A 25260-nucleotide genomic window follows, 5' to 3' on the forward strand; every position below is an offset into this window, starting at 1 on the left:
ACATCCCCCCATATTTCCACAGCAGCCAGACGGATGTTTTCTCTCTGTACTGCTGTTGGTGTGTGTCTGAAGCAGAGATCACACAGTTGGAACCTGAAATCCTGAAACTAGACTGTACCATGCTACCAATCACACCAACCACCACCAGATACATACAATGTACAATGCAATACTCCCAATCAAACCATAATGTTACTTGAGGTAAACGGAATGACACTTTCAACTACCATGTACGGTTAGTCTTCTATCAAGAAAACATTCCAATCAAGAAACTAAGATATACAAGATTGGCTGAGATCTGTACTGCCACGTAAAAGACATGTGGAAAACTAAATGAAAATGAGCTCTTTTGCTCTTCACCCTCAACTGAACTCATTTTCTTTATCTCCTACTATCTCTCTCTCTCTCTCATACTTTCTCTCTCCCAGGTTGTTTGATAACTCGTATGAAGGCTTCAGAAACTGGGAGTTCATGACAGTTCACTGCTGGGGAGAGAAGGCAGAAGGCCAGTGGACCCTGGAGATCACAGACTCACCCTCACAGCTACGCAACCCGGAGGTGCTGGGTAAGGGTCAGGAGCGCACAAACTCATCAACTGTGTGGGGCACACACATAGTTAACTCTAAGGATCAAGATCAGTCATGCACATACAAACTCACTACCTTCATCAATGTTGAGAATCCAAATATAACTGATCAGTCCTTATTCCCTGGCACAGGCAAGCTGAAAGAGTGGACCTTGATTCTTTATGGCACCTCTGAGCACCCGTACCAGCCCCATGGTGCCCAACACTCCCGCTCCAGGATGCTGGAGATCCCCAACCCCAGCCTGGAGCCCAAGGGCCTGGAACAGCCCACAGAGCACCACGAAGAGGAGGAGGAGGAGTACAGTGGTAGGACAGACCTCTTCAGCACGGACATGATGATGACCCCCGATAATGATGACCCCCGATGATGATGACGAGGGCGGTGTGTGTGCGGTGCGTGTGCTTTTCAGGGACGTGCCACAGTGAATGTGGGGACCAGGGCTGTGACGGGCCTGACGCTGATCACTGCCTCAACTGTATCCACTACAGCCTGGGCAGCCTGAAGACCGGCAGGTAACGCAGGCGCACGGGATTGGTACAGGGACAGGCCACGCCCCCCCCCCCCCCCCCCCCCCCCCCGGTCCGGACAAAGATGTAACCTGACAGTGTGTGTTCTCCTGTTCCCAGGACATGCGTGAGCCACTGTCCTCTGGGATACCACGAGGACTCTGGGGCTCGCCGCTGCAGGCGCTGCCACAAGGGCTGTGAGAGGTGTGTGGGGCGCTCGTCCACCGAGTGCCACTCCTGCAGGCGAGGGCTCTACTTCAACCCTCTCAACTCCTCGTGCTCGGAGACGTGCCCCCTCGGTTACTTTGCAGACGAGAGTAAGTGGATGGTCTTTTGGCCCCAGCGGAATACCGTTTCAATGCACACTTCCTCCATTTGTGGCGTGGCCAACACATCTGGTACCTTGGCTGGGATAGACTGACGTACTGGAATGGAAAAAACGCACACACGCACACTCAAATCACAGATGCACACTCAAAGCTTTTGAATTATAATCGTTCAGTGGAGACCCAAGATGCCCCCTGAGACACAATCCTCCCTTACATCTGGGCCGTCTTATCTCTATCCCAGGCGTGTTGCCTATATTTAAGCAGTCTTGAGAGTGTATGATAAGACAAGATCACTGACAGGGCAGAGGGGCTTTCCACGTCATCAAACAGATGTTTGGATGCCATTTCAGCTCTATAAATCCTCAAGCCCCCTGGATTCTGTTGCTGTAACGATCCTCTTACAGTGTATGGGAATGAGCTGTTTCATGTTTGTGAAACATGGTTTGTGAGCTATAGATCTCCTCATGCCATATGTATTTCTGACTCCCTACCCACAGTTCAGAGACAGTGCCTGAAGTGTCATGAGAACTGCGTCAAGTGTCTGCGAGATTCAGACAGGTGTACTGCCTGCAATGAGGACTTCAGGTACAGTATTAGCCAGACGACAGGCTGCATCTGTGAGAAAAGATTTGATGTTTTAGTGACAAACAGACAAACAGCGAACTGTACGTGAGAGTAGTCTCTCTCTGCAGCCTGGCAGGAATGACCTGTGTTCCGAAATGTTCCAACGGGACCTTCTTCCACCTGGAGGAGATGAAGTGTAGCCCCTGTCACACCTCCTGTTCCACCTGCACAGGTGAGTGTCTCCTAAACCTGTCCCTGTTCCAGCAACAGGTGTGTATCTCCAATCTCACATGGAGCCTGGAGCCCCTAGTTCTCTCACACTGTCCTTCAGTGTTTTGATTCTGTTTAACCTGGGGCGAGGTCTCTCTGCCAGCTTTGGGTGGTCACTGAGGCACAGTGACATGGTCTAGTAACGCTAGGTCATGCTGACCACATGACTACCAGTCTGTCGATCATTCCCCTTTGACTTTGGTCAAGCTCACTGAATGACAACAAGTCAGGGATGCATTGCAATCATTTGGAACCAAGTGTAGAAGGAATAACAAGTACTGGCATTGTAGAATCTATTCTAACCCACGTGACATTAATGTAAAAGTAAAGGTCTGTTATACTTATAAAAATCTTATCTATGAAATATACTTATTTGTCTTGTTGAAAGGGATTGTGTTATTGATGTGTTGCCTGTGACGCATTACAGCTGAAATAGGCAAAAAAGACAGCTGAAAAGGATTGACACATGGGGACCTTTTCTTTGTTTGATCCAATGCAGAGTATATTTCTGCTTAGTTAGTCCACACAAAGTTGATGATGCTTGTAGTCATTTCTAATGCATTAGTGGTTGGCTAATTAAACAGTAATAATCAAGCTTTAATAATTAACGCCTTGGTACCAGAAATTGGAAAACTCGCTTCTATATTACCTGTGTAGCTAACTAGACACACAAACAGTTCGGGTCATGACATCTCTGCTACTGTAGCTAGCGTTAGAGACGTCCAGTGAGACATTAGATGACCTGTAGAATGGCAGACTGACATTCATTAAAGCAGTCTAGTTATGACCAGTGTGGTCAGGTTTGTGATGTCACCTGCGGATGACATTTAACTGGCGAGGCACTGGCTTAGACTGAGCTGGTACTATTGACAGAAATCCACATGGGAGAGCAGGCAAAGGGATAACAGCAACACATGTCTGAATTATGTATCCAATCACCATAAAAGGATGGTTATTACTGCTTTAGGGCTCCATTCATTCCCTCAGAGAGAGGAGTGAAGATATGTAAATGGAGACGGAGAGGCTGGAGAGAGTTTATGATTAAGTGAAATCATATGACGTAGTATTGTATTGAGTTGTACTGTATTGTATTGCAGTATTATATGGTATGAGTCGTACAGTATTGTATCATGTTGAGTTGCCCAGTGTTGTATGGTATTGTGTCTCAGGTCCAGGGAAGGAGGAGTGTATTCAATGTGCCAAGGACTTCCTGCAGCAGGAGTGGAGGTGTGTGCAAACCTGTGCCCCAGGGTACTTCTCAGGAGACCCAGCAGGGTACACACAGCACATGTGTCGCAAGTGAGTTCCTCTTTAAGTACCTTTATTCATTTAGCAATAACAATGGCTGGCTTTACCAGGTGTTGACTGCAGAGTTGCTGGCAGAGTTGGAAGTCCAATGTTTTGGTTCAGACTGCTAATATGATATTATAATATATATATATATACATTTTCAGGGACAGCCATGTATTGAAAGTCTTAAAGTGAGGCATAGCTTTGTTAGTATTCTGCACCATATGTTATGTGAAGCCTTTTATACACATTAGATCCTCCAATCCCAGATGGATGAGAAAGATAAGCACAAGTTAATTGGGTGAAATTAGATGGTGTCAATCTTTCTAATTCTTGTGGGATGGGCACGTGAAAGAGCTCCTCAGTGTTTCTCAATCGGAGGCTAACTATTCCTGCAGTGTCTTATTTCTCTGTGTGTCTATGTGGATGTGTCAATATGTGTGTTTCTGCTCGGTCTAATCTGTCTGTTGACTGAGATAAGCAGCTGTGCTGGTGAAAACACCAAAGGACAGGCAATAGGTCATCTATTGGTCTCTCCTCTTTACGTCTCTGGCACTGATGTATCTTGTCTGTCTCTCAGTTTCTTTATACTCCCTGTCTTTCATAGTATCCTTTGCACCTTCTTCTCTTCCTCTCTTACCCTTTCTTTTTTAACTTTCTTACCCTGTCTCTGCCTCCCACAGTCTTACTTTCTCTGTCTAATTTATTTTATTTCCTTCCTTTTCTCACCTTGTTCCGGGGCCCCGGGGTCAGGACCGTCAGACAACTGTGTCTCATTAGTCTGTGTGTGCTTAAGCATGCGTGTGTGTGTGTGTTGCAGTATAAAGTCAAGTGTTCCAAACCTTTGAAGGGCTCAGCCAGACTCCAGACCCCTAGGGAGCCATCTGAACCTCTCCTGGCCCATCACTGACATGTCACTGAGCTTTGCTCCTGATTCCTACCCCTCAGAGATGTTATCTGTTGCCCCAAGCCAGCCTACCAGACCTCTGGCCCTGCACACGTATAGCCAACGCCAGCCTCTGTCTCAGCACACTGCTAGCACCATGAATCCAGAACAGGACTCTCCATCCTCCTCCCTCTCATCCTCTCTCTCTCTCTTTCTCTCTCTCTCGCTCACAGCAGTGACTTATTGCAGCAGTATCCCAGGTAGCCCTGTCTACCTGCTCCTTTCCTCTCCGACGCTCCACACACACCGTTTCTGTTTGTTCTCTCCTGATTTTTTTTATTTCCATAATTGCCTATAAATCAGAGCTGTAATGCAATCTAAGAGGAACAACAGGAGTGACTGGGTGTGTAAATCTCTCACCTGCGCCACCACCCACGATTGATGGCAGCATCAGCGTCCCTTTAGCTCACAGTAATGGCCGAGCACGGGGCCGCGGAGCAGGAAGAAAGCTGTTTTTGACGCGCGCTTTTTATAAATCAGCCCGGTGGTTTATGGAGGCCGTCAGCAGCAAATAGAAGCTCTTAAAGAAGGTCATGGACTGCGATCGCAGAGGCAATGGTTTCTTCTCCCTCGCTTCTGGTGGGGTCTGGAGGGAGCACAGAGGGAGTGAGGTGGGAGGAGTGCAGGGGAGGGAGGTGGGGAGGGGTGAGGAGCTGTGTGGTTGACTCAGGGCAACAGAGCCAGACGGCAATAAAATACCAGCAAAGGCCATGACCCAGGGGTGCCTGGGCAAGGAGAGGGTTTTAATAACGCTCACTAGACCAGAAAGACAACCTGCACATATGTCAGAACAGACCAGAGACAACAAAGTTTCATCATCGGTGTATGGCTTTAATGAAGCCATGTATGTTGCAGCTGGCAGCATTCTGAAAGCAGTTATTACTTTGAGTAATATATAAGCTTTTAGATGACCCCCCCCCTCACACCCGGCACCATGTTTACCCGGTCTCCATGTTTACGCTTGGTTGTTGTGTATTCAGAAGGACTCGCTGTCTCTTTGTACTGAGAGCTGTCATTGTATGGAAGGACATACAGGGCCTTTATTCTCTCTCTCTGTTTGTCAGGACAGCCCCAGGCGTTATTAAAAATATCACCACATGATGGCCCCTTGTTTTAACAGTTTTGGCCGTTTTTATTATTCTAGTCAACATGGGTACCCTTTGTTCTAACTTTTCGCTTTCCTCCCTGGCAGTAGAAGAGCATGATTGGATTGGGGAGATGAAAGCTCTTTTCTTTCCTTTTTGTCTTTCCTCCTCCGCGTCTCTGTGACGTCCAGGTGTGAGGAGAATTGCCTGAGCTGTGATGGGCCAGGAACAAGCTGTACCAAATGCAAAGACGGCTACAATCTGGTCAGCAGAACTTGCATTGTCAATGCTACCTGCAACAATGGTGAGTTTCATCATCGAATGTCACACAAACAGCAAGAATAGTGGGCCTCGTCCTCAGCTACCAGAGGAAATTATAATTTTAGCGACTGTGAATACAGAACAGATTGTTGTACCTCTCACAGTGTTCTAGCTGACATTCTTGTCACACGTCATATTTCTCACCTTGGGAGAACCAAGTACTGAGTGAAAGGTTCTAATTGGCATTAACAAGTTACTTTCTCTCACTGATCAACGGAAGCTACTTCACCCAACTCTGAGGCACCTTTCAGGACACCACCTGCTGAATCATTACAACTGTCGGGTCTCATTACAAATAGGCCCAGGACTGAACAGCAGGCTGCTTTGTACCTCTCAAGCTCTGGCCTTTGCAACCGGCTGCTAATATAGTACTTAAAGCCATAATATATTTGAAATAGGGATGTTTTTAAAGATAGTTCATTATTGTTCACGTGTTGAATTTCAGATAAAATGGTGCAGGAAAAGATTTTAAACAATATCCCTCTTTAAAAATAATTGACGGTATTTACGAGTGTCAGATATTTACCAGTGATTCAGTAGTGTTTGATGTTTGAAGCTAGTTCTGTTACAAAGCAAGCACCCAGACAGAAATACTTTTTCGACACACCAGTGTGAGCATTGGCTGTCAGGATAGAGACCTCAGACGTATTATACGCTTCCATGTCAGACAGCTTTATGTCTAGACGGACTTGAGTTCTGCATTTAATAACACTACATCATTGCCTTGGCAGGACAACTAGATGTTAGCTACTGCAGAAACAGTCCTGGCTACATGTTTTAATATAGCTTTGTAGTCTCGGGCAAGAGAGACTGCTTCTAACCAGCCTGCTAAGCCACCGTCTGGTGGATGTACAGCTCTAAAGTTGGATATCTCACATATGTGACTGTAGAGATACCTTGTTAAATTTTAAAGTAGCATCAGTTTCAGTTCGACTTGGTTTTGTTTTGACAACTTGTATAGTTTCATACACTTCAAGATCAATAATACTCATACCATTGTGTCAAGACTTAAATGCAACCTTGCATGACTTTCATATTGCTTTTTTGTGTAACTTTAGGAAATGTCTTCTTTCGGGTTCTCTAATAACATATTTTTCAGTTTCCCAACTGAAAGCCTGGGGTGATACAATGTGCTCTGCTGGTTCTCCAGATTTCTGTCCAGTTGTGTGCTGGAGTAGAGGATGTGATTTGGATTTGAAAGAGGCAGGGGGGTGGAGGGGGGGCAGAGGGAGGGGTGCTGGGGAATTGGCAGAGTAGCAACAATGTTGCTGTGAGTAAACACTGGCCTGTATGGTCTGACTGCGCTACCATGTTGTTTTGTAAGGAGGGCCAGGGGTCTGAGGCCTGGTTAACTGGTCTCTCTCTCCAGCTTTTTGTCAGACTGGCCCAGTTCCACCGGACAAGACTTACCAGGTGGTAAGTCAGGTGGCTGAGCGGTGAGGGAATCGGGCTAGTAATCCGAAGGTTGCCAGTTCGATTCCTGGTCATGCCAACTGACATTGTGTCCTTGGGCAAGGCACTTCACCCTACTTGCCTCGGGGGAATGTCCCTGTACTTACTGTAAGTCGCTCTGGATAAGAGCGTCTGCTAAATGACTAAATGTAAATGTAAATGTACCAATTTAGCAAACAGGTCAGGGAGAGAGAGTGAAGAGGAGGGGGAGGGTATCATCATAGGGGGATGAGATTAATCAATTGGTTTAGAGAGTTAGGGCATGGTGTTGGTGTAGTGGATGGGGTTGAGATGGAAATAACTATAGTGTTTGATGGGGATGGGAAACAATTTTATTTCTACAAACCTGATTGGCTCTTCTGTTATTGTCTCTGTCAGCAGACGAGTTATTCTGTGAGATGGTGAAGTCTAACCGACTGTGTGAGAAGAAGCTGTTCCGTCAGTTCTGCTGTAGAACTTGTCTGATGACTGGCTGAACTGGGTAGCGAAACCCTGGGGAACCCTGAAGAACCCTGAAGAACTCCTCCATCTCACTCAGTAGAGCCCTCCACCCACATCCCTCCACCCACCTACCTACACCCATCTACCCACCTCTCTACACCATCCTCCACAGAGTTAGAGGTTAAACACTAATCTGGGACTCTGACCCACTGTACATTTCAGAACTAACTAATATCTGTGCTTGATATATATTTTTTGGAAGTTGTCTGTTTTATAAACTACACACAGCATGTAGAACATGTACAAATGGTTAATTTTGTATTCAAGACCACACCATAAACCAGTAGGCTTCTTTTTACAGCAAAGTATGGAAGTGTCTTAACTACTGTTTTCATAAGAATGGGTCAGTCTACTTTTATTGGTTGAGTACATTGCTGGCCTTGAACAAAAACACCTTAGCAGAAAAATTGGATCAGCATTTTCACAAAACTAAACATTATTTGTTATGTAAAAACTTTCTATAGGGCTTTTAGTTTTGTAAAATAAAAAAATATTTGTAAAACATTAAATATGCTGTGTCATTTAAAACGCTGTTGTACATTTCAGAATGTGTATTGGATGTTTAATGTTTATTTCATCTAAATTCAGGGGACTGAAATAAATATGTACATTGTGTATGATAGCTTGTCTGTGCTTTTTCAAACATGACTTTGTTTTATTAATTAGTTGCACCTTACATCTCACGTGTTAATGGAAAACTCTAGGTACGTTTCTAGAATTACAGTGCTCTTGTTGCTACCACAACTTCTGTTACTGTCTCCCAAGCTTGTGTAATCCTTAGCTTTATACATACCATCTCCTTTAAAAGTTTGCTTTTACAAATTGTCCTTTTTAAACCCATGTCCTTGTCTATTCCTTGTGTTATTTTCTGTGAGGCAAACTAAGATTTAGAGTTAGACCTACATGAAGGAATTGCTGTGATGTGTCTTGTTTTATTTATATTTCCTTCTGTTAGTGGAAGCTCTCTTGTTACCATTTCCCTGTCAATTATATCCTATTGACGATTTGTGCTGTACACATTCAATCATTTCCCTCTCCCTTAATCTATCGGCACACATACACACACTCACACACACCATGAGGGAACAGCTGTCCTACAGTGAATGGTACTGTTTTAGCTAAGCCTCTTGACATTCTCCTAATTCACACATCCTATCACATCATATCTTAGGGAGCTAGGTCAAGATACTTTAGTAACTGAGAGCAGAGTGTTGATGGTAGTTTCAAGTTGTTTTAATGATGATTGTAACTTCCAGGTCTCAACAATATAATATAACAACAAAAAAAATCATTATCTTGGTACGAGTCAAATCATTACCAATGTGTGCCTCCCTTTGGTAAAGAGTGTAACTGCAACTCCATCATTGACCCTAAGTGGGTATATTCAAAATTATTTTAATATTTAAATTTCCCTTGTTATTTTGAAAAATCTAAATCAGAAAATGTCACATTACAGATACTTTTTCCAGCACAAACATTGACAGTCATGTAGTTCCCTACCAAATTATCTTTCCTATAGAAAAAGGCTCCTTGAGAATTTCAAAGCAGTACACTCATAAGTCTGCAGAGGGTCCAGGTTAGGGTCGGACTGGGAGAGTCGGGAGATTTCCCGAATGTCCGGTCAAACGGGCGCGGCATAATGCAAAAAAAAATCTATAATAATTACATAAATTATGTAATAATAATAATAACAATACACGGTCGTGGGCCGGTCTGCGTTTCAAAGTCCGTCCCAGTCCAGACCTGGACCAGGGCTTAAGCCCTTTAGGGAAGCTCCATAGCCCTCTTGAGCCACACTTGAAAGGCGGCTTTCATCTCTGTGAGAATAATTTCTGTCCCGCTTTAAGTTCTCAGAGTCTCTAGTCATTGTCATCCATGCAAGCTTACAAGTACACCCTAGGCTCCTTGAGTAAACCACATTTATCATCACTCAAACCATGACATTCATTCCTTCAGCCACTTTTTAGTCAGAAGTGTGTCAAGACAATTAGCATTGATCTTGTGAGTGTCCCCAATCCTCCACATCTTTTATGAGAAGAGAAATGGGTCTGTTACGTAGCTCCTTATGTCTTCCACAGATTAATTGAGCAACCATGCAAATTGTCAAATGTTTTGTTGTTGCAAAGTGCTCTGATTAGGTTCAAGAAATCACCTGATAGTCTTGGCTGTTTTACATAGTTGATCTTATTTTAATTTGACTCTCTGTGCCTATCTGGATGGTGCTTACTGATATAAATAAATGCCTAAATCGTCAAACCGCAAAAACATCTTACTGTCTGACATATTCATAGCATCCATTATTCAGGTATCACAATCTAAGTAGCAAGATTTCTAAGCCATGACTCATGAGACTCTGCTATCAGTCTCAGGGATGTTTCCTCTTCTCTCTCCTCTGATCTGGGTTATTTCATTTCAGCCTCACTTTGTATGAATGAGGCTCAGGTCCCAAATCCCGGAGTGAACTCTCCAAGGCAGATAAGCAGTTGAAGGGTTATAGACCAGGGGTATTGGGAGACCTGTGCTGAATGTGAAAGTGTCTGAGTGCTGAGGAGTCAGCTTACAGGCCATAGATCACTACAGACTGTGCTCTGAGTGTTAGAGAAGGTTATCTCCTTGGTATAGCTATCTCCTACCAGCAGCAGCAGAGTTTGGCTGATCACTCACTGAGGGGAAAATAACTTGAAACAAGGACAGGAAAACAATATCAATATCAAAAGACAGTAACTTTGAACATTTAAAGCTACAGGTATTGAGTCATTGAACTAAACTTGTTGTGACCATTGCTTTTCTCCAAAGAATTCTCCAACATTATTCTTTCACACACATTCAAGTTGAACAGCAACTTTGAAAGAGATAGGACCTTACTGGACTTTTTACAGTTTAATATTATATTTCTATATCTGAAATCCCTAGGATTCTCTCAAACTATTGTTCAGGCCTTTGTGTCCTGTCAAGTCTGGCCATCACCAATGAATCGTGATTCCATGCTTTCTGAGGCACAGAACAACAGCAGAGCAGAAAAACCCATTACTTCTGTAAAATAAGAACAGACACTGCTCCACAGAGCAGAAATGGCTTGACAAATCCCCTCTGACTTCAGCAGCAGGAAGGGTCTAAAGGCGATTTTGAAAGTCAAGAGACAGACCTGATAAATAATAATGTGAGGTTGAGTGAGGAAGAATGCTGCTCCCCCAACGTTCTCCCTGTAAGGAGCTTTACACACCCCAACAGGTAGAAATTGAACTCATTCAGTCTGTGAGTGCTGTAGCAACGGTTCAGTATTACAGGACATGCTCACGGGCCTGGAGGGAGATTAAACCTCATTCCAAAAGAATCTCAGGTCTTGAATATTTCAACAACCATTCTGTGTAAATGGTCCAGGACTGATACTGCACAAATCACTGCGCTTTAAGGCTCATATTCACTGTCCTCATGCAGCAAGCTGACAAACGTAACCACCAGGTATGTTTTGATCATCTCATGTTTCAGTTATACTAATTGCACTAAATGTTCAACCAAAGCTTTAATATATTCCATTATAGATATAGAATATAATATGATTTTACGAGATGATGTTATACCCTCATCAGTGTGTAGACTAAGATTGAATTAGAAACAACCGGATGCAGCACTATCGTTATTGAACTGTAGAGGGCACTCGCTGAAAAGGGGTTGAGTTATTATAACGACTGCGTTGTGGGAGTTGAACTTCTATTCACTTCCGTCCGGCTGCAGCGTGTAGGAAAGCTTTTGTGAACCCAGAATTTGATCAAGAAACCAGTTTATATTTGTTTTCTAAGCACATTTCACCGTCGATATGGTGAAATTGTCCGCAGAACTGATTGAGCAGGCTGCTCAGTACACGAACCCAGTGAGGGATAGAGAATTGGATCTAAGAGGTAGCTAATTTTCAACCCGCGCATTTTGTGCTAAGGATGTAGCCTAGCTGAATATGCTGAATAGCGAGCAAGCATTTTAGCTTGCTAGCCCTACTCATTTTGGGATTCTTGGCTATTTAGTTAGACTAGTTCAGACAAGTAGAGCTACAGACGGGCCGTTTACCTTACTGCGTCTAAAAACGCATTACTTATACAGCTAAAGTTAGGTTGATGTAAATCAAATATTAATGACATTTTGTACATTTCTGCTAGGTTATAAAATCCCTGTGCTAGAGAACCTAGGAGCAACACTTGACCAGTTCGACACCATTGACTTCTCCGACAACGAAGTCAGAAAGCTCGACGGCTTCCCTCTGCTGAAAAGGCTCAAGACGTTACTTATGAATAACAACAGGATATGGTAACCCCCCCCCCCCCCCACACACACACACACACATATTTTCAAACTTTGGTCGTCACTCCCTAATTTATGTTTTGCTTTGTCCTACAGCCGTATTGGTGAAAATATTGAACAGTCTTTGCCAAGTCTGAAGGAACTGATCCTCACAAGCAACAACATTCAGGAACTGGTAATGGCCGGAACACTGCAATTCAGGTTGCAAATATCAGTAAAGTATCACTATTTATAGGATGAATATTGTCATTTTTTTGTCAACAGGGAGACTTGGATCCCTTGGCCTCAGTCAAGACCTTGACCTTGCTCAGGTATGTGGTGATGATTAATATCATTGCAGTCATTTTCCATCAATAATTGAACAATGTTAATAATTATATATTAGTTTGCACCGAACTCAGCATCTTGTTTCCTGCATATTCCAGCCTGTTGAGAAATCCTGTAACCAACAAGAAACATTACAGGCTCTATGTCATCAATAAAATACCTCAGATCAGAGTTCTGGACTTTCAGAAGGTGAAACTCAAGGTAAGTACAAGAAACAAGCTCCTCAAACCAGAGATTTGGGGACTTGTGTTGAGTAGTGGTGTCTTGTGTTGAGTAGTGGTGTCTTGTGTTGAGGGCATAACACTTTAACTGGATAGTCCACATACAATGACCCATATGTCATGAGACATAAGGATGTAGTGTTAACAATCCATTTAACAGGTAAATGCAAAGTTACAATTGGGTAGGAATCCACCTATTATTGTCCAAAATTGCACATGAAAGTAAGGGTAAAGACTGTATTGTTTTTCTTTCTCCCCAAATGTCAAGTCCTAGTCCTGGGTTGGCACTCCCCCAGACTGCTACATAAGATATTTCACTTTAACTGTGTGATTATTGCCATAGGAACGCCAGGAGGCGGAGAAAATGTTCAAGGGGAAAAAAGGTGCTCTGCTTGCAATGGATATTGCCAAGCGAACAAAAACGTAAGATGAAAGTCCCTGATGAACAGCAGTTCCTTAGAATCACTGGACACTGGATGGTGGGGATTCTGGAATCACTGGAACTCTAGAATCAGAGCACTTGCACCACCTGTCACTGTTTCTAAATATGGTGGCAGTTTAGAAGATTTGAAAGTAGTTGACTTGCTGATGTCAACAACCAAATCCACAACCCCACAAGAACAGTGTTTCTGAGGTGTGCTGTCACTGGGCATTTCCTGTTGTATCAGTATTTGACTCAAGAAAAGATACTACACCTGAGATGCTGCATTGGTTGAGAGGCTGGAGAGGCGTTGATGTTGGCAGGGTTTCTAACTTTGTGTGTCTGGTTTAGGTTCACTCCAGGAGCCGCCATGCAGCCTGAGAAGAAGAGGACCGGACCAACACCTGCAGATGTGGAAGCTATCAAGGCACCTAATGACTTTTGTTTTGTATTTGACACAATGCACACAGTCTCACACAAGGTGTTTGGTTGTGGTTGAAGTGTTAAGGATTCTCCTAATTTTTGTTTGTCTGCAGAATGCCATAGCTAATGCCAGTTCACTGGCTGAAGTGGAGAGGTTGAAGGGGCTCCTCCAGGCTGGTCAGATTCCAGGGCGGGATCTCAGACAAGGTCAGTTATTATTTTTTGTCTCTGCGTCACCTAACGTGGTCTATTAGTTGAGCCTGTGTTGGCTTTGTGTAGTTCTTTGTGTAACTTTCTTCTGCATTGTTTTCACCCTTGTCCTAGGTCCCCCTGGAGTGGTGGAGGTGGAAGAGGAGGAAGAAGAGGAAGAGGAAGAGGAGGAGGAGGGAGCAAATGGAGTGGTCCATATAGAACCAGAGATGCAGATGGAAGCTGCTGGAGGGGAAGAAATGGATGAAGGAGAGGAGGAAGAGGAAGAAGAGGAGGAGGAGGAGGAGGTGGCTGCGGCAGAGGAGGAAGGAGAGGAAGAGGAGGAAGATGACGATATGGAAGCGGACACACCTGTTAATGGATCGTGATTGTTTTATGTGAATCTTGTGATTGCAATTTTTCTGTCTGTACGTTTATATTTGTCTTGGAACATTTTTTTAAATAACTTCTACATTAAACTTTTATTTTAAAACTAAAATTTCTGTTTGACCAGTATGTTTAATGTAATGAAAGTAAATATACTTCTTGGTCACAAAGGTTTCATATAGTTCTCATAAGTTTTGGGATTTGTGCAGTCACTATTGTAATTTGGCTGTTGCATGTGTTCTTGGCATTTCTGATATGTACATTAGAGGGACTCTGATATTCAGATTGTTTCCTTGTTGTCTTTAGTTTGACCCTTTTTGCTGTTATGCCACAAAGAACCAATAAATTAATAAAATACTGATATGTTTTAAAGCCTTCTTAACGGGGAAGGATTGATCAAAACATAACCTGTTAAAAATGTTCATTTAAAGTTTATTTAGCGCTTGTGTTTCATGCAATGGCGGCCCCCACTACATAAAAAACTGATTAGAGAAGGCTCATGCGATTGTATATTCTGCTACACGATATTTTCATACTGCTTTTTTGTGGATTATTAAATTTACGTCGACAACTATGATTTCAGTGTTATAGCATCAGTTTCCGAAGAGGAAATAATGTAGAATTGGGGCGGTGCCTGTACGCAACTAGGGGCAAAATTGGCCCAGGGGCTTCTATAAATTGTCTCCTACCAGAGGAATCCTAATAATGTTCTCTCATGCACAGATCCAAGTCTTGGATCTGACTGTCTGTTTTAAATTCCCATCCAGATGGAAGGTGAGGAAGAAGATGAAGAGGACGAAGATATTGAAGAAGACACTTGTTAATGACAGGCTACTTCCAAACATTACAATTGTGATTTGTGTGTAGGTCTTGTCTTCCCAATTTTTTGGTTACTTTTTACATTAAAACATGAGCTATTTCCATAATCTTTTCGAAGACATAATGCTGATTTTCCAAGCAAGTCTTATAAGCCTCTCAATTCCTGGTGCTCCTCAAGATCCAGATCTGTGTTTTTTTATGCAATGGCCCCCCCTACTGTGTAAACTGAGGCTGACGTCTTTTTTTTACGCAGAGGCTGACGTCGATGCTGAGTTCGAGAAAGCTCCACGTCATTCTTGATAATCTAGCAAGTTGTTATGGTTGGACAAGGTATTTCGCTGTCAGTGCACGGAAGCATGACTTGGGTTAACGTCGACAACTAGGTTTCCCGTTGTTTAACCTCAGCTTTAACAAGCTCCTCAGAGATGGAGGGGGCTGAAGAAATCCAGAAGACACCCCTTGAAAACCAAGATTTAGATTTTAATTTCTTACATCAAACAGGTTGGTAAACTACTACAGCACAGTAGCTATTGTAGTTAGCTTCTAGCCAGACTAGTACAGTTGCTGGTGATGTGGAATTAGCTAGTTGACCGCATAGCTTGGTAATGGTAGTTTTTCTTAAAGATGGGCAATAGTACTCTGCTGAGTGACTAAATGTCACAGGCATAAAGGACCAGAGATTACACTGTAAACTAGCTACGTAGCTAGTTAGCATATTTTAGCAGCGTTGCTAGATAGCCTAGCTATCTAGATGCACCACGATACAATTAAAGTGTATACCCGGATGCACCATTTTTCGGGAGTCAGTAGCTACCCAACCCTGCTAGGAAAACGGTAAACAATGAAGTGATACAGGCTAATGTGCTAGATAATGCTCATTGCAATGTACGTTTATAGGCCACAATGTAGTTAAACATTTTTACTCAGTATGGTAGTTAGCTAAATTAGTGTCATTTCTTGACATGTTCTATTTATTGCACCCCATCCGTCACGTCTTGTTCACAGTCGGAGTTTTCGTGGCAGAATATGGATGGTATTTGCTGTTGATGACTGTTTGTCTGTACATGCTGATACAACATCTGGTCAACAAAAGGGACAGTCAAAGTAGCTCGGCTTCTGAACCAGTACAAGGTGAGTGCCTGGCTCAGTAACTTTACATACACTGACTAGTCCCACTGTAAACATACTGTGTACTTGTTACATATCCAAAACCAAAACACCACAGAGCTAAAACTGATTATAATAACGTTCTCTCATGCACAGATCCAATTTCCGTGGCTGCAAGACTAGAGGCTCTAGCAGCCTCTCGACAGAAGATGCAGGATGAGCTGGATGCTAAGGCTGCACTGTTCAGAGAGAAACAACAACAGGTGAGACATGTAGTGTTTGTGTAACACAGGTTATAGCCCCAGGCATAGAGAATCAAATGCACATTGTGTTTTTCAAACAACAGGTAAAGATCTCTTGTGATTTCACTTTTGTTACAGCTTGAGGAGGAGAAGCGAAGACAGAAGATTGAGATGTGGGAGAATATGAAACAGGGCAAAAGTACCAAAGGAAACTCAAAGATTGCACAGGTAAGATGTAGCCTGTGTAATGATCGGTACTGTCTGAATGAATTATCTGATGCTTGGAGTAATCTAATGAAGCCCTCTGTCATACTGCAGAGCACAGAAGAGGCAAGCACATCCACATCCACACTAAAACCTAAGACTGAAAAGAAGGCTCTCCGGAAAAGTGGTATGTTGGCACCTGAAATGAGGACAGTTATTCAACATTATCTTTAAACATAAAGGAAATGTGTTTGAGTTTTTAAGGTATTCAAATGTTTACAAACAATACTCAAAGAGGATAATCTCACATGCATATTTATTGTTTCATACATGCCAATCGGCACACAGTTTTCTTGGATTCACATGTCTAACTCAAGGTGATCTAGTGTGTTTTTTTTGTGTGTATTTCAGGTTATAATCCCCTAAGTGGAGGAGGAGGAGGAGGTTCATGTGCCTGGAGACCAGGAAGAAGAGGGCCGTCATCTGGGGGATGAGGTTAAAGATGTCAGAGCTTCATGGTCACTCTGACCTGCCTGTGAACTCTGACCACCTGACATTTGACCCCTGGGGAACAAGCTACACACTGAACTGCTGAAAGAAGCTGCAAGCTCTCACAAAGCCTTTTTGGCTACACATTTCTTTTTTACCATCCATATACCATCTATATTCTTCTGTTTTCTTTTCTTCAGTTGTTGAAATATTATAGTAAACTCAGCTCATAGTGATATTTTGAACACCCAAAACGATTACTTAACTACAATATAAATCTCTTCTGAGTATTTGCACAGTGTGTAAAGTATTTATACGGTGTGTAATACTGTCTTTATCTAATTGTTATTTTGCTTGTTTAACCAACTCAGTGAAGGACAACAAATGTTGGTCTTGTGAGAATTGCAGCTTCTAATGAAGCCTTTCCTTTCAATGGCATCTTTGCCAGTGGGCTTGGCTGATGTATTTTACAGAAAGTGTGTTCCTATGTCTCTAAGCATTTTTTATTTTATTATTTCCTACTCTTTTCAAATAATTTGTGTGCCACCGTGAAGAGAGCTTAGATAGCAGCCGAACGGTTAGTACTGTGCTCTCCACTTTGTACTGAATACCTTTTATTAAATGAAAGGAAATGTAACAAAAATGAAAAGCGAATCGCAGAATGCTTATTACGAAACTTGTAGTTACTAATATAATCAAAGAGCGAACGTCCTTTGAAGTGGATAAGAAGACACGATATTTTACAAAAATGTTAGACACCTGTTTATTTTAATAAAAGTATGGTCGTTACCAAGCCTTTCGTTCGTGTTTCTTTGCAATGTATTCCCACAATAATACGTTTGTCCTCTAGATGGCGGCAATATACACCATTTAAACCCACAATCCTTAAAGTCCTGAAGACAATACACATCACGGAAAGGCAACTTTACAGTTTTTATTTGGTTAAATCAAGAACGTTTTCGTAACTTTCCAGCAAGCAAGATGCATGCGATTCATTTGTAATATGTATTACAACCTAGACTGTTTCAGTTGCCAACATATCGGCTTTTATATAAACCTTGCACATTATTTAATTGTATTCATCGTGCACATTCCTTTTATTAACGCTTTAGGGAACTAGCTGCTGGTGAACAAGCTTATGTGCGTCAAATGAGAACGTTGTACGTAGTCACACCACAGCCAGTCAGAGCTCTACGGCGTAACACTAGTCCAATCCCGTAGTAAAGCGTCTTCCGTGCAAATCGCGTTCGACATTCTCACAATGGCGAGATAGTGGAAAGAATGGGAACGCTTCTCAGAGCGAGGAAGAAACCATAAATTTTGTTGAAGGTCGCAGTTTTTCCATTGATTGATAGCAAAGGAATGCTTCATGATTAGAGGGGTTACATGAAGAGAGGAGTGTTCAGGTGGCGGCTTTATGGAGACTGTTCTGTTGCTACGTAGGCAGCAGACAGTCTGTATCGGGACCACTGATTAAGACCAACGCAACGGGCAGCAAGCGGCTTTCCTATCATGAGAGAGTGTGAGCCCAGGTTTCTTGAAGGAGGCACAGCTTAACCTACAAGGTTCCAAGAGACGCTGTGTGGGCTTCGGCGAGAATAAGCGGCGAATCAGAGTTGGTCAAGTTTTGGGGAATGGCAGGTCGAAGCCGAAGAGCATGGTTTAGTGTTCTTTTGGGACTGGTTGTCGGGTTCACACTGGCTTCCAGACTCATTCTGCCCAAAGCATCAGAGTTAAAGAAAGCTGGTCAGAAACGCAAGGCAAATCCCGCTGGTTGCGGGATAAACGGGGGTGTAATATGGCCCCCGCAAGATAACGGTTTTTCGGCGACCGAGAAGCCAGTCCCCAGGTCCAACAATTTCCTCTTCGTTGGCGTCATGACCGCCCAGAAGTACCTGAACAACCGAGCGGTGGCGGCTCATAGGTATGTGAGCGCTGCGATGGAATGCTGCCTTTTATAATACCACTTATCCAAGTTTTTTTTAGCAATGCATTTTTTCAACTTAATACCAGTGACAGTTTTAGGGTTAGAATTTAGGGTTTTAATCCCCTTCCATACCAACTGACATTCAATTGTATATATTCGAATACGGTTTATTTAGCCCTTCGGTTCCAATGTGCTATAGGTTATTCTGCGAAATATCAGGTTTGCTAGCTAATGTCATCATTTTGGGTACATAGGCTATACGAAACTAGGAAACAAATGTTATTACAATATCTACCTTTTGAAATGAAAGATGATCAGATCCCCAACCATAGCCCTTTGCACCAACACTGCCATGCCAATCCCTTGTAGGACAGAAAGCCTTACATCACTTTGACTATTAGCTTAACAGTCCTCGAGTCTATAGCGTTGCCAGTTGATGCCTATAAAGCTTGTTCGTTCCAGGGGTGTTGGGCCATGCTGGGATGATTGGTCAAATGTGCATGCTGATGTGCCCACTTCATCTACAGTAGAGTTGTGTTGTTCTTTTGTATTTGATTTCTACCAGCTGTGACTCTCTTAGGATATCTTAAAACCCCTGGCACACAGACATTAACACCATACGTTTGAAATTCCTTTAATCTAGGATTGACCTTAAACATGTAATGTATGTGAAGTTCAGAGTGATGAAATTAGGTTTTGGACAGTGAAGACCTAACAGTGTAAGCCTACCTGTTCATATTTTGTGTCATATTACTTTTGGGTGTGAGGAAAACGTGCTTGTATCTAAAAAGGCATTCAGTGATATTGTTTTAAATAAAATTAGGCTACTTAGGCTAGTTGTATTTTACACAGGAAAGTACATTTCTTCTCCACTGGCAACTTTTCAAGAGACTTGATTAACCTGACAATCCCTAATAGTAAAGGATGTTATGCTCTGTTGTAACACAATTTGTACCTCAGGATGAATACTGTACTATACCGTATAATATTAGCCAAACAACCAAAACGATTTCCCTAGGTTTAAAGGAAAGGGGTCAACTGAACAGTGTATTAATATTAACCAAAAATGCTGGAATTGCAGTTATTTGACTATGGGTTAAATTAGACCAAGAAAATACATTAAATTAAATATATATTGAACGACATCACAAATGAATTAGATCAATTACAAGGCAAACATGTTACAAAGTGAATGCTTTAAATCTGACCTACTCTACCACGATTATTGTAATTCAGAGAGAGAGAGAAGGAGGTGAGGAAGGAGTAGGAAGCCCTCAGGAGATCAAGAATCTAAAGAACAATGCTTCACAATTCCCTTTATACCCAACTATTATATGTAGAACAACCAATCAGACCACCTCTTGACCATTCCTTATCAACATATGACTAGAAATACAACAGAAAATCACACAATGAGGTGTGAGACCCATCAAGCAGAGACTCAACTCCAGTTTTTTGCATATGAGAGGTGGGGGCAGGGTGATACCCAGCCTAAAACGATAGGCCTACTAATAATACAAGTCGACTTCCACAAAAATATCTGAGAAATTAGATCTTTCAGTGGGTTCCAAGCAGTCCAAGGAAAGCTTTCCTCTTATCTATAAGCATGTTTATAAGATGTTTCTTCTTTATAGCACAGAGCCTCTTTATTTTAGAGCACAGTCTTGTGAAGTGATTGTGGATCGTGTCGGCCTCACCTTTGTCCGTCTTTGTGTGTCTCTTCTTGGGTTCCTCTGGTTAGGACGTGGGCCCAGACCATTCCAGGCCGTGTGGAGTTCTTTTCCAGCGAAGGGTCCGATACGTCCATCCCCATCCCCATCGTAGCCCTGCGAAATGTGGACGACTCCTACCCGCCCCAAAAGAAGTCCTTCATGATGCTCAAGTACATGCACGACCACTATCTGGACCAGTACGAGTGGTTCATGAGGGCTGACGATGACGTCTACATAAAGAGCGAGAGGCTGGAGAGCTTCCTACGCAGTCTCAACAGCAGCGAAGCAATCTTCCTGGGCCAGACAGGAATGGGGGCCAGGGACGAGCTGGGCAAGCTGGCCCTGGAGCCTGGGGAGAACTTCTGTATGGGGGGCCCGGGGGTGATCATGAGCAGAGAGGTCCTCCGGAGGATGGTGCCCCACATCAGACAGTGTCTGCAGGAGATGTACACCACCCACGAGGACGTGGAGGTGGGTCGCTGTGTCCGGAGGTTCGCTGGGGTGCAGTGCGTCTGGTCCTATGAGGTGAGCTGAAGGTCATGGGGCTCTCTATCTTACTCCTTTTTCTGTTGCTGGTGTTTTCCTGTCATGTCGTTTAGGGTGAATTACCCCAGTACTTACTGACATGCTGTTGATAGTTTTCTACATTCTTAAGGTCTGCTTCAAGGTCTTTGAATCTTAGTATTCAGCATCTGTTCACACCTGAACTGCGAGAAAGATTCCCTGTTCCAGACTTTTGCTTTCAAACTCACGTTGTTCTAAATTCCGCCTCTTTAATGGCATTTTAGAACCGTCATTTTGGGTATTTCAGATTATAGGTTGCCATTTGGCAGAAAGGTATTGTGGGGGGAAAAACCCTTTGTTATCCTGTTCCTCCCAGAATAGCTCTGACACTTGTCCTCACAAGTGGATAGAGATTAGAGAAAAATAGCAAAGCAAGACTTGGTATGGAGTGTGTGAGATTGTACCTTTACCGTAATTGGCTACTATTATCCTTCCTGTGTAGTGAAGGATCACTCGGGACTGGACTGCCTTTCTTGCTAACACACACTTTGCTCAATTGCAGTAATACTACTATGTGATGTGTTCTCACCAAGATTAAGTTACTTCAACACTTGAAAAAAATAATTAATGACTACTTATCCTTTTTCATAAAGTTACTTTGAAGGTTGAATTTTTGCAGCGGAGACATGCAGCTCTAGACATAAAGTTTCCATCCAAAAATATGAGGTTTGTACAAATGGGGAAAACGAGCATCTGTTCACTTCAAAGCCACAAATGCATGTGCTTTGGCAGGTGGAATGAGCCAGGACTGACATGGCTGCGCTCTCAGACAGGATTCAATCACTGCCACCTTTATGACAGAGCCCTCAGGCTGTCTCTGTATTGCTAACACTTGGGTTTAATTAATGGATTGATAAGCATGGACATCGGTCATTAGTGAGAGAGATGGGATGGCTAAAAGTGAGCCTTATTTCTATTTCAGTCTAGATCCAGCTGTAAAACTGAATATACGTACACACACACACGCCCACATAGACACACACATTGCACACTGGCTCTTTGTACTTCAAGTAATGAAATAAATTATAAATGTCAGTGACTCATCAAAGATCAAGCTCTTGTGTTTATTTCAGGCAACATTTAATTCAGGCCTTTCTTTAGAGACCAGTCTGGGAACAGCTGTTTCATTAGCTTATGGATCATATGGCTGACATGAGTAGGGTTGAAAGCTTTTAGCAGGAGAACTGTGGCTGTGAATGTATGGATGAGAAGCTGGTGGGAGATGAGATGTGAGAGGAGGAGGTAGGGATGGGATGGTGGTAGGAGAAAGACACCTGACCTATGTGGATGATGAAAGGTTCCTTATCATCTGGCTGGGCTGTTGTGATGACTGGCCTGAAGAAAGGGAGACAATGCCAGCATAATGACTGGAAGGTACCAGAAGCAGAAGAAGGTGGCGATATCAGGGCTTGTTAATGATACATTACATGAGACATTCACAATCTCTGGACTACCATCTTAAACAGGCGTTCTGTTGGCTTCTGTAGCCACCGTTTCCTAAATCTGATTGTGGTTTGATGAGACGGTTGTTGCTATGGCAGCTGCATATAATCTGGTGTGTCCATTCACAACAAGTGAGTGTTGGGTAAGAGATAGTGTGGGAGAGAGATGGGGAGAGGGAGAGCGCCATTATCCCAACATTCCTATATCGAATCCTTCAGCAACACTTCAAATAGAGCAGCAGTCTCTATCAGCCTGGCTCTGTCGACCTTAGTTAATAGATAGACAGAACCGGAAGGTTTCTGCTGGATCTCATTTTCTGGTACAACATCCTCTCCTTCCACACTTCCTCTGTACCATCATTACCCGGCTAGAAGTCATTAGACCGTCTTAATGACTGCAAATTGTTCCTTGTCATCATGACCCCTCGTCATCAGATTCTGATGGAGGGTTCTAGAGCCACGTATTATCTTGTTCTATCGATAGAGGTTCCAGTTTAGTACAATCTCTATATATTCCAGCTAAGTATGATCTCATCTTTACAGATTCTAGTGGTTGTTAGCTGGAGTTTCCTCTCTCATGTTCCAGATCACTTTACTGAATGGTGATACTATCAGTCATCTGTAGAGGTTGATGTGTGAATTCCCCTGTTCATGTGACCACATCAGATCTGATGACCTGTCACCTTACACTCTGCTGTGACAGATGATGTCACGCCTGGCATTGTTTGTCTCAGCTTGTACTCAGGCATGTCACAAAGGAGTCACTTTTGTAGTTTTACTTCCATGCATTCAAATGTACAATGTTCCAGTACATTCCTCTGTGAGATGCTAGGATAGCTAGGTCTAGGCCAGGGGTCGGCATCCTTTTGATGCTAACAGCCACTTTTCAATTTTTCAACAAAAATAGGGTGCATTGGGAGCCAAAATGGATGAGAATCTTGATTTCAGTTGACATATCAAACACAGTTAATAAACACTCTATAAAGCTTATCAACAATAGTTTTTCCTGCTGTCCATCAATTCAAAATAATAATCACAAAAAATAGTTTTTGCCGTTTGCCATGCGCAGTCTTAACATGCGCTCTCTCTCTCTCTCTCTCTCTCTCTCTCTCTCTCTCTCTCTCTCTCTCTCTCTCTCTCTCTCTCTCTCTCTCTCTCTCTCTCTCTCTCTCTCTCTGTCTCTCTCTCTGTCTCTCTCTCTCTCTCTCTCTCTATTTTACGTTATTCTGAAAGGTTCCACAGGGTGTACAAGTTCAGGACCTTTGATGACCAGTGCAGCATGCCCTGAGTTAGGCTAGTTCATCCAAGAAGAATGAATCATATGATTCTAGAATTTGGAATCTGGTTTATTACATTAGGCCAGTTTAGCCAGTTATCGTAGTTTTGCTCTATTCATAGTCTGCGGCATGCCGTCAAGAGGACAGAACCTGATCAGTGTTTCCTGTGTTTAGAAGCCTAAAGACAGAGCAGCTTGATCCCTCTCAGGGTTCAGCAGAGTCGCTGGCCTGTCCTCATGACACCCGGCCCTGTGGGGGTGGAAGATGGATTAAACCTCGCTCTAATCACTGTCCCTGTGGTGTAACACACCTTAGGAACGTGTGGCACATCTGCATGTAGGAGCCAGAGAAGGGCCAGGCCTTTAGAAGGGCTTTTCTCTCCTCCAGTTTTCTCCTGCTCAGTCATCCCTGTATGTGGTGAACCCCATGTATTTTCAGACATCCTGTGGCTACTGGTGTATGTGTGTTATTCTGTCTCTTTCCAGCGCTGCCTTGCACCATGTTAAAATTAGACCCCAAACGAGCAAATAAATGTTTACGGGTTCAATTTAAAAATAAACACAAACAGAGGCTAAAGAGATGTGATTTTGTATGAATAACAGTTTTTGAGTATGAAGCGCACCCTGTTTGTGCTTGCAGCTGATGCTGATGGCTAGACAGTGACACTCGAGGGGGGGGAATGCCGGGTGAATTAGATTTATGTTGCCCTCTCTTTGGGTGGGCCAGCTTCTCTTGAAGGCATCCGAGTCTGTCTGTCTCTGTCTGCCTTTGTCTCTTTCACTCTTGTCTCCATATATCTCTGCCTCTCTCTCTGTCTCCATGTCTCTCTCTGCCTGTCACTCTGTCTCCCTGTCTCTTAGGCTCCGCCTCAGGCCCCAGGCCTCGCCCTCCTCTGAGAGGCTGTGTAGCTTCAGGCGTTTCATCACAGGGAATTACAGACTCATTTGTTTGGAGAGGTGTCGTGGGTGTTCCTAGTTTTACATGCTCTTGTGTACATGAGGACTCTCAGCTGTGGCTTCATAATCTCTGGCAGAGGGCCTGTGCTGAGGGAGGAATACGCTGCACACATCTGCTCTCTGGAAACCATCAGCCCAGAGAAACTGATCGCCCCGTCCATGACCTCCACTAACCCCTGCCGCCCAGCTCCCAGACTACTCTCTGAGGGAGTCCTAACCAGCACAGTACCTCTCCCACAAAACCCCCAGGCTTCAAGACGCCGGCTGGGTTTTTGTTACGATCCCTGTCTGACATGCATCTCTCGTGTTCAGATTTGTCCTGGGCTGTTTTATACGAGCGAGGGTGTCTGTGAAAGAGAGCGTCTCCAGCACGGTTCCCATGTCAGTAGTTACATCTCGCCCATGCCAA

The 25260-nt window shown here is 43.3% G+C and overlaps 4 protein-coding genes across 4 annotated transcripts in view; all 4 read left to right on the forward strand.

Moving 5' to 3' along the window:
* The window catches only part of pcsk6 (proprotein convertase subtilisin/kexin type 6), a 28251-nt gene extending 19785 nt beyond the window's left edge, over nucleotides 1-8466 (forward strand). The window contains exons 13-21 of the mRNA XM_067248790.1: nucleotides 429-565; nucleotides 719-892; nucleotides 997-1099; nucleotides 1214-1410; nucleotides 1920-2007; nucleotides 2115-2218; nucleotides 3426-3555; nucleotides 5769-5881; nucleotides 7729-8466. Coding sequence (XP_067104891.1) covers nucleotides 429-565; nucleotides 719-892; nucleotides 997-1099; nucleotides 1214-1410; nucleotides 1920-2007; nucleotides 2115-2218; nucleotides 3426-3555; nucleotides 5769-5881; nucleotides 7729-7826 — 1144 coding nt within the window. The 3' untranslated portion in view covers nucleotides 7827-8466. The remainder of the gene's footprint in view (nucleotides 1-428; nucleotides 566-718; nucleotides 893-996; nucleotides 1100-1213; nucleotides 1411-1919; nucleotides 2008-2114; nucleotides 2219-3425; nucleotides 3556-5768; nucleotides 5882-7728) is intronic.
* Nucleotides 8467-11587: 3121 nt separating this feature from the next.
* On the forward strand, nucleotides 11588-14674 carry snrpa1 (small nuclear ribonucleoprotein polypeptide A'). Its single transcript, XM_067248640.1, has 9 exons — nucleotides 11588-11750; nucleotides 12003-12150; nucleotides 12241-12319; nucleotides 12409-12455; nucleotides 12570-12672; nucleotides 13036-13115; nucleotides 13465-13540; nucleotides 13650-13743; nucleotides 13861-14674. The coding sequence occupies exons 1-9, from the start codon at nucleotides 11669-11671 to the stop codon at nucleotides 14112-14114; spliced, it is 963 nt and encodes a 320-aa protein (XP_067104741.1). The 5' UTR covers nucleotides 11588-11668; the 3' UTR covers nucleotides 14115-14674.
* A 549-nt stretch (nucleotides 14675-15223) lies between these two features.
* On the forward strand, nucleotides 15224-17766 carry selenos (selenoprotein S). Its single transcript, XM_067248641.1, has 6 exons — nucleotides 15224-15432; nucleotides 15937-16062; nucleotides 16195-16301; nucleotides 16419-16508; nucleotides 16599-16671; nucleotides 16896-17766. Exons 1-6 carry the CDS (start codon nucleotides 15357-15359, stop codon nucleotides 16976-16978), a joined length of 555 nt encoding a protein of 184 aa, XP_067104742.1. The 5' UTR covers nucleotides 15224-15356; the 3' UTR covers nucleotides 16979-17766.
* Nucleotides 17767-18220: 454 nt separating this feature from the next.
* The window catches only part of chsy1 (chondroitin sulfate synthase 1), a 41876-nt gene continuing 34836 nt past the window's right edge, over nucleotides 18221-25260 (forward strand). Inside the window, exons 1-2 of the mRNA XM_067248642.1 lie at nucleotides 18221-18897; nucleotides 20642-21137. Coding sequence (XP_067104743.1) covers nucleotides 18608-18897; nucleotides 20642-21137 — 786 coding nt within the window. The 5' untranslated portion in view covers nucleotides 18221-18607. The remainder of the gene's footprint in view (nucleotides 18898-20641; nucleotides 21138-25260) is intronic.

The sequence above is a fragment of the Osmerus mordax genome, chromosome 13 (genome assembly GCF_038355195.1).
Source record: "Osmerus mordax isolate fOsmMor3 chromosome 13, fOsmMor3.pri, whole genome shotgun sequence".
In the NCBI taxonomy this organism is placed as follows: Eukaryota; Metazoa; Chordata; class Actinopteri; order Osmeriformes; family Osmeridae; genus Osmerus; species Osmerus mordax.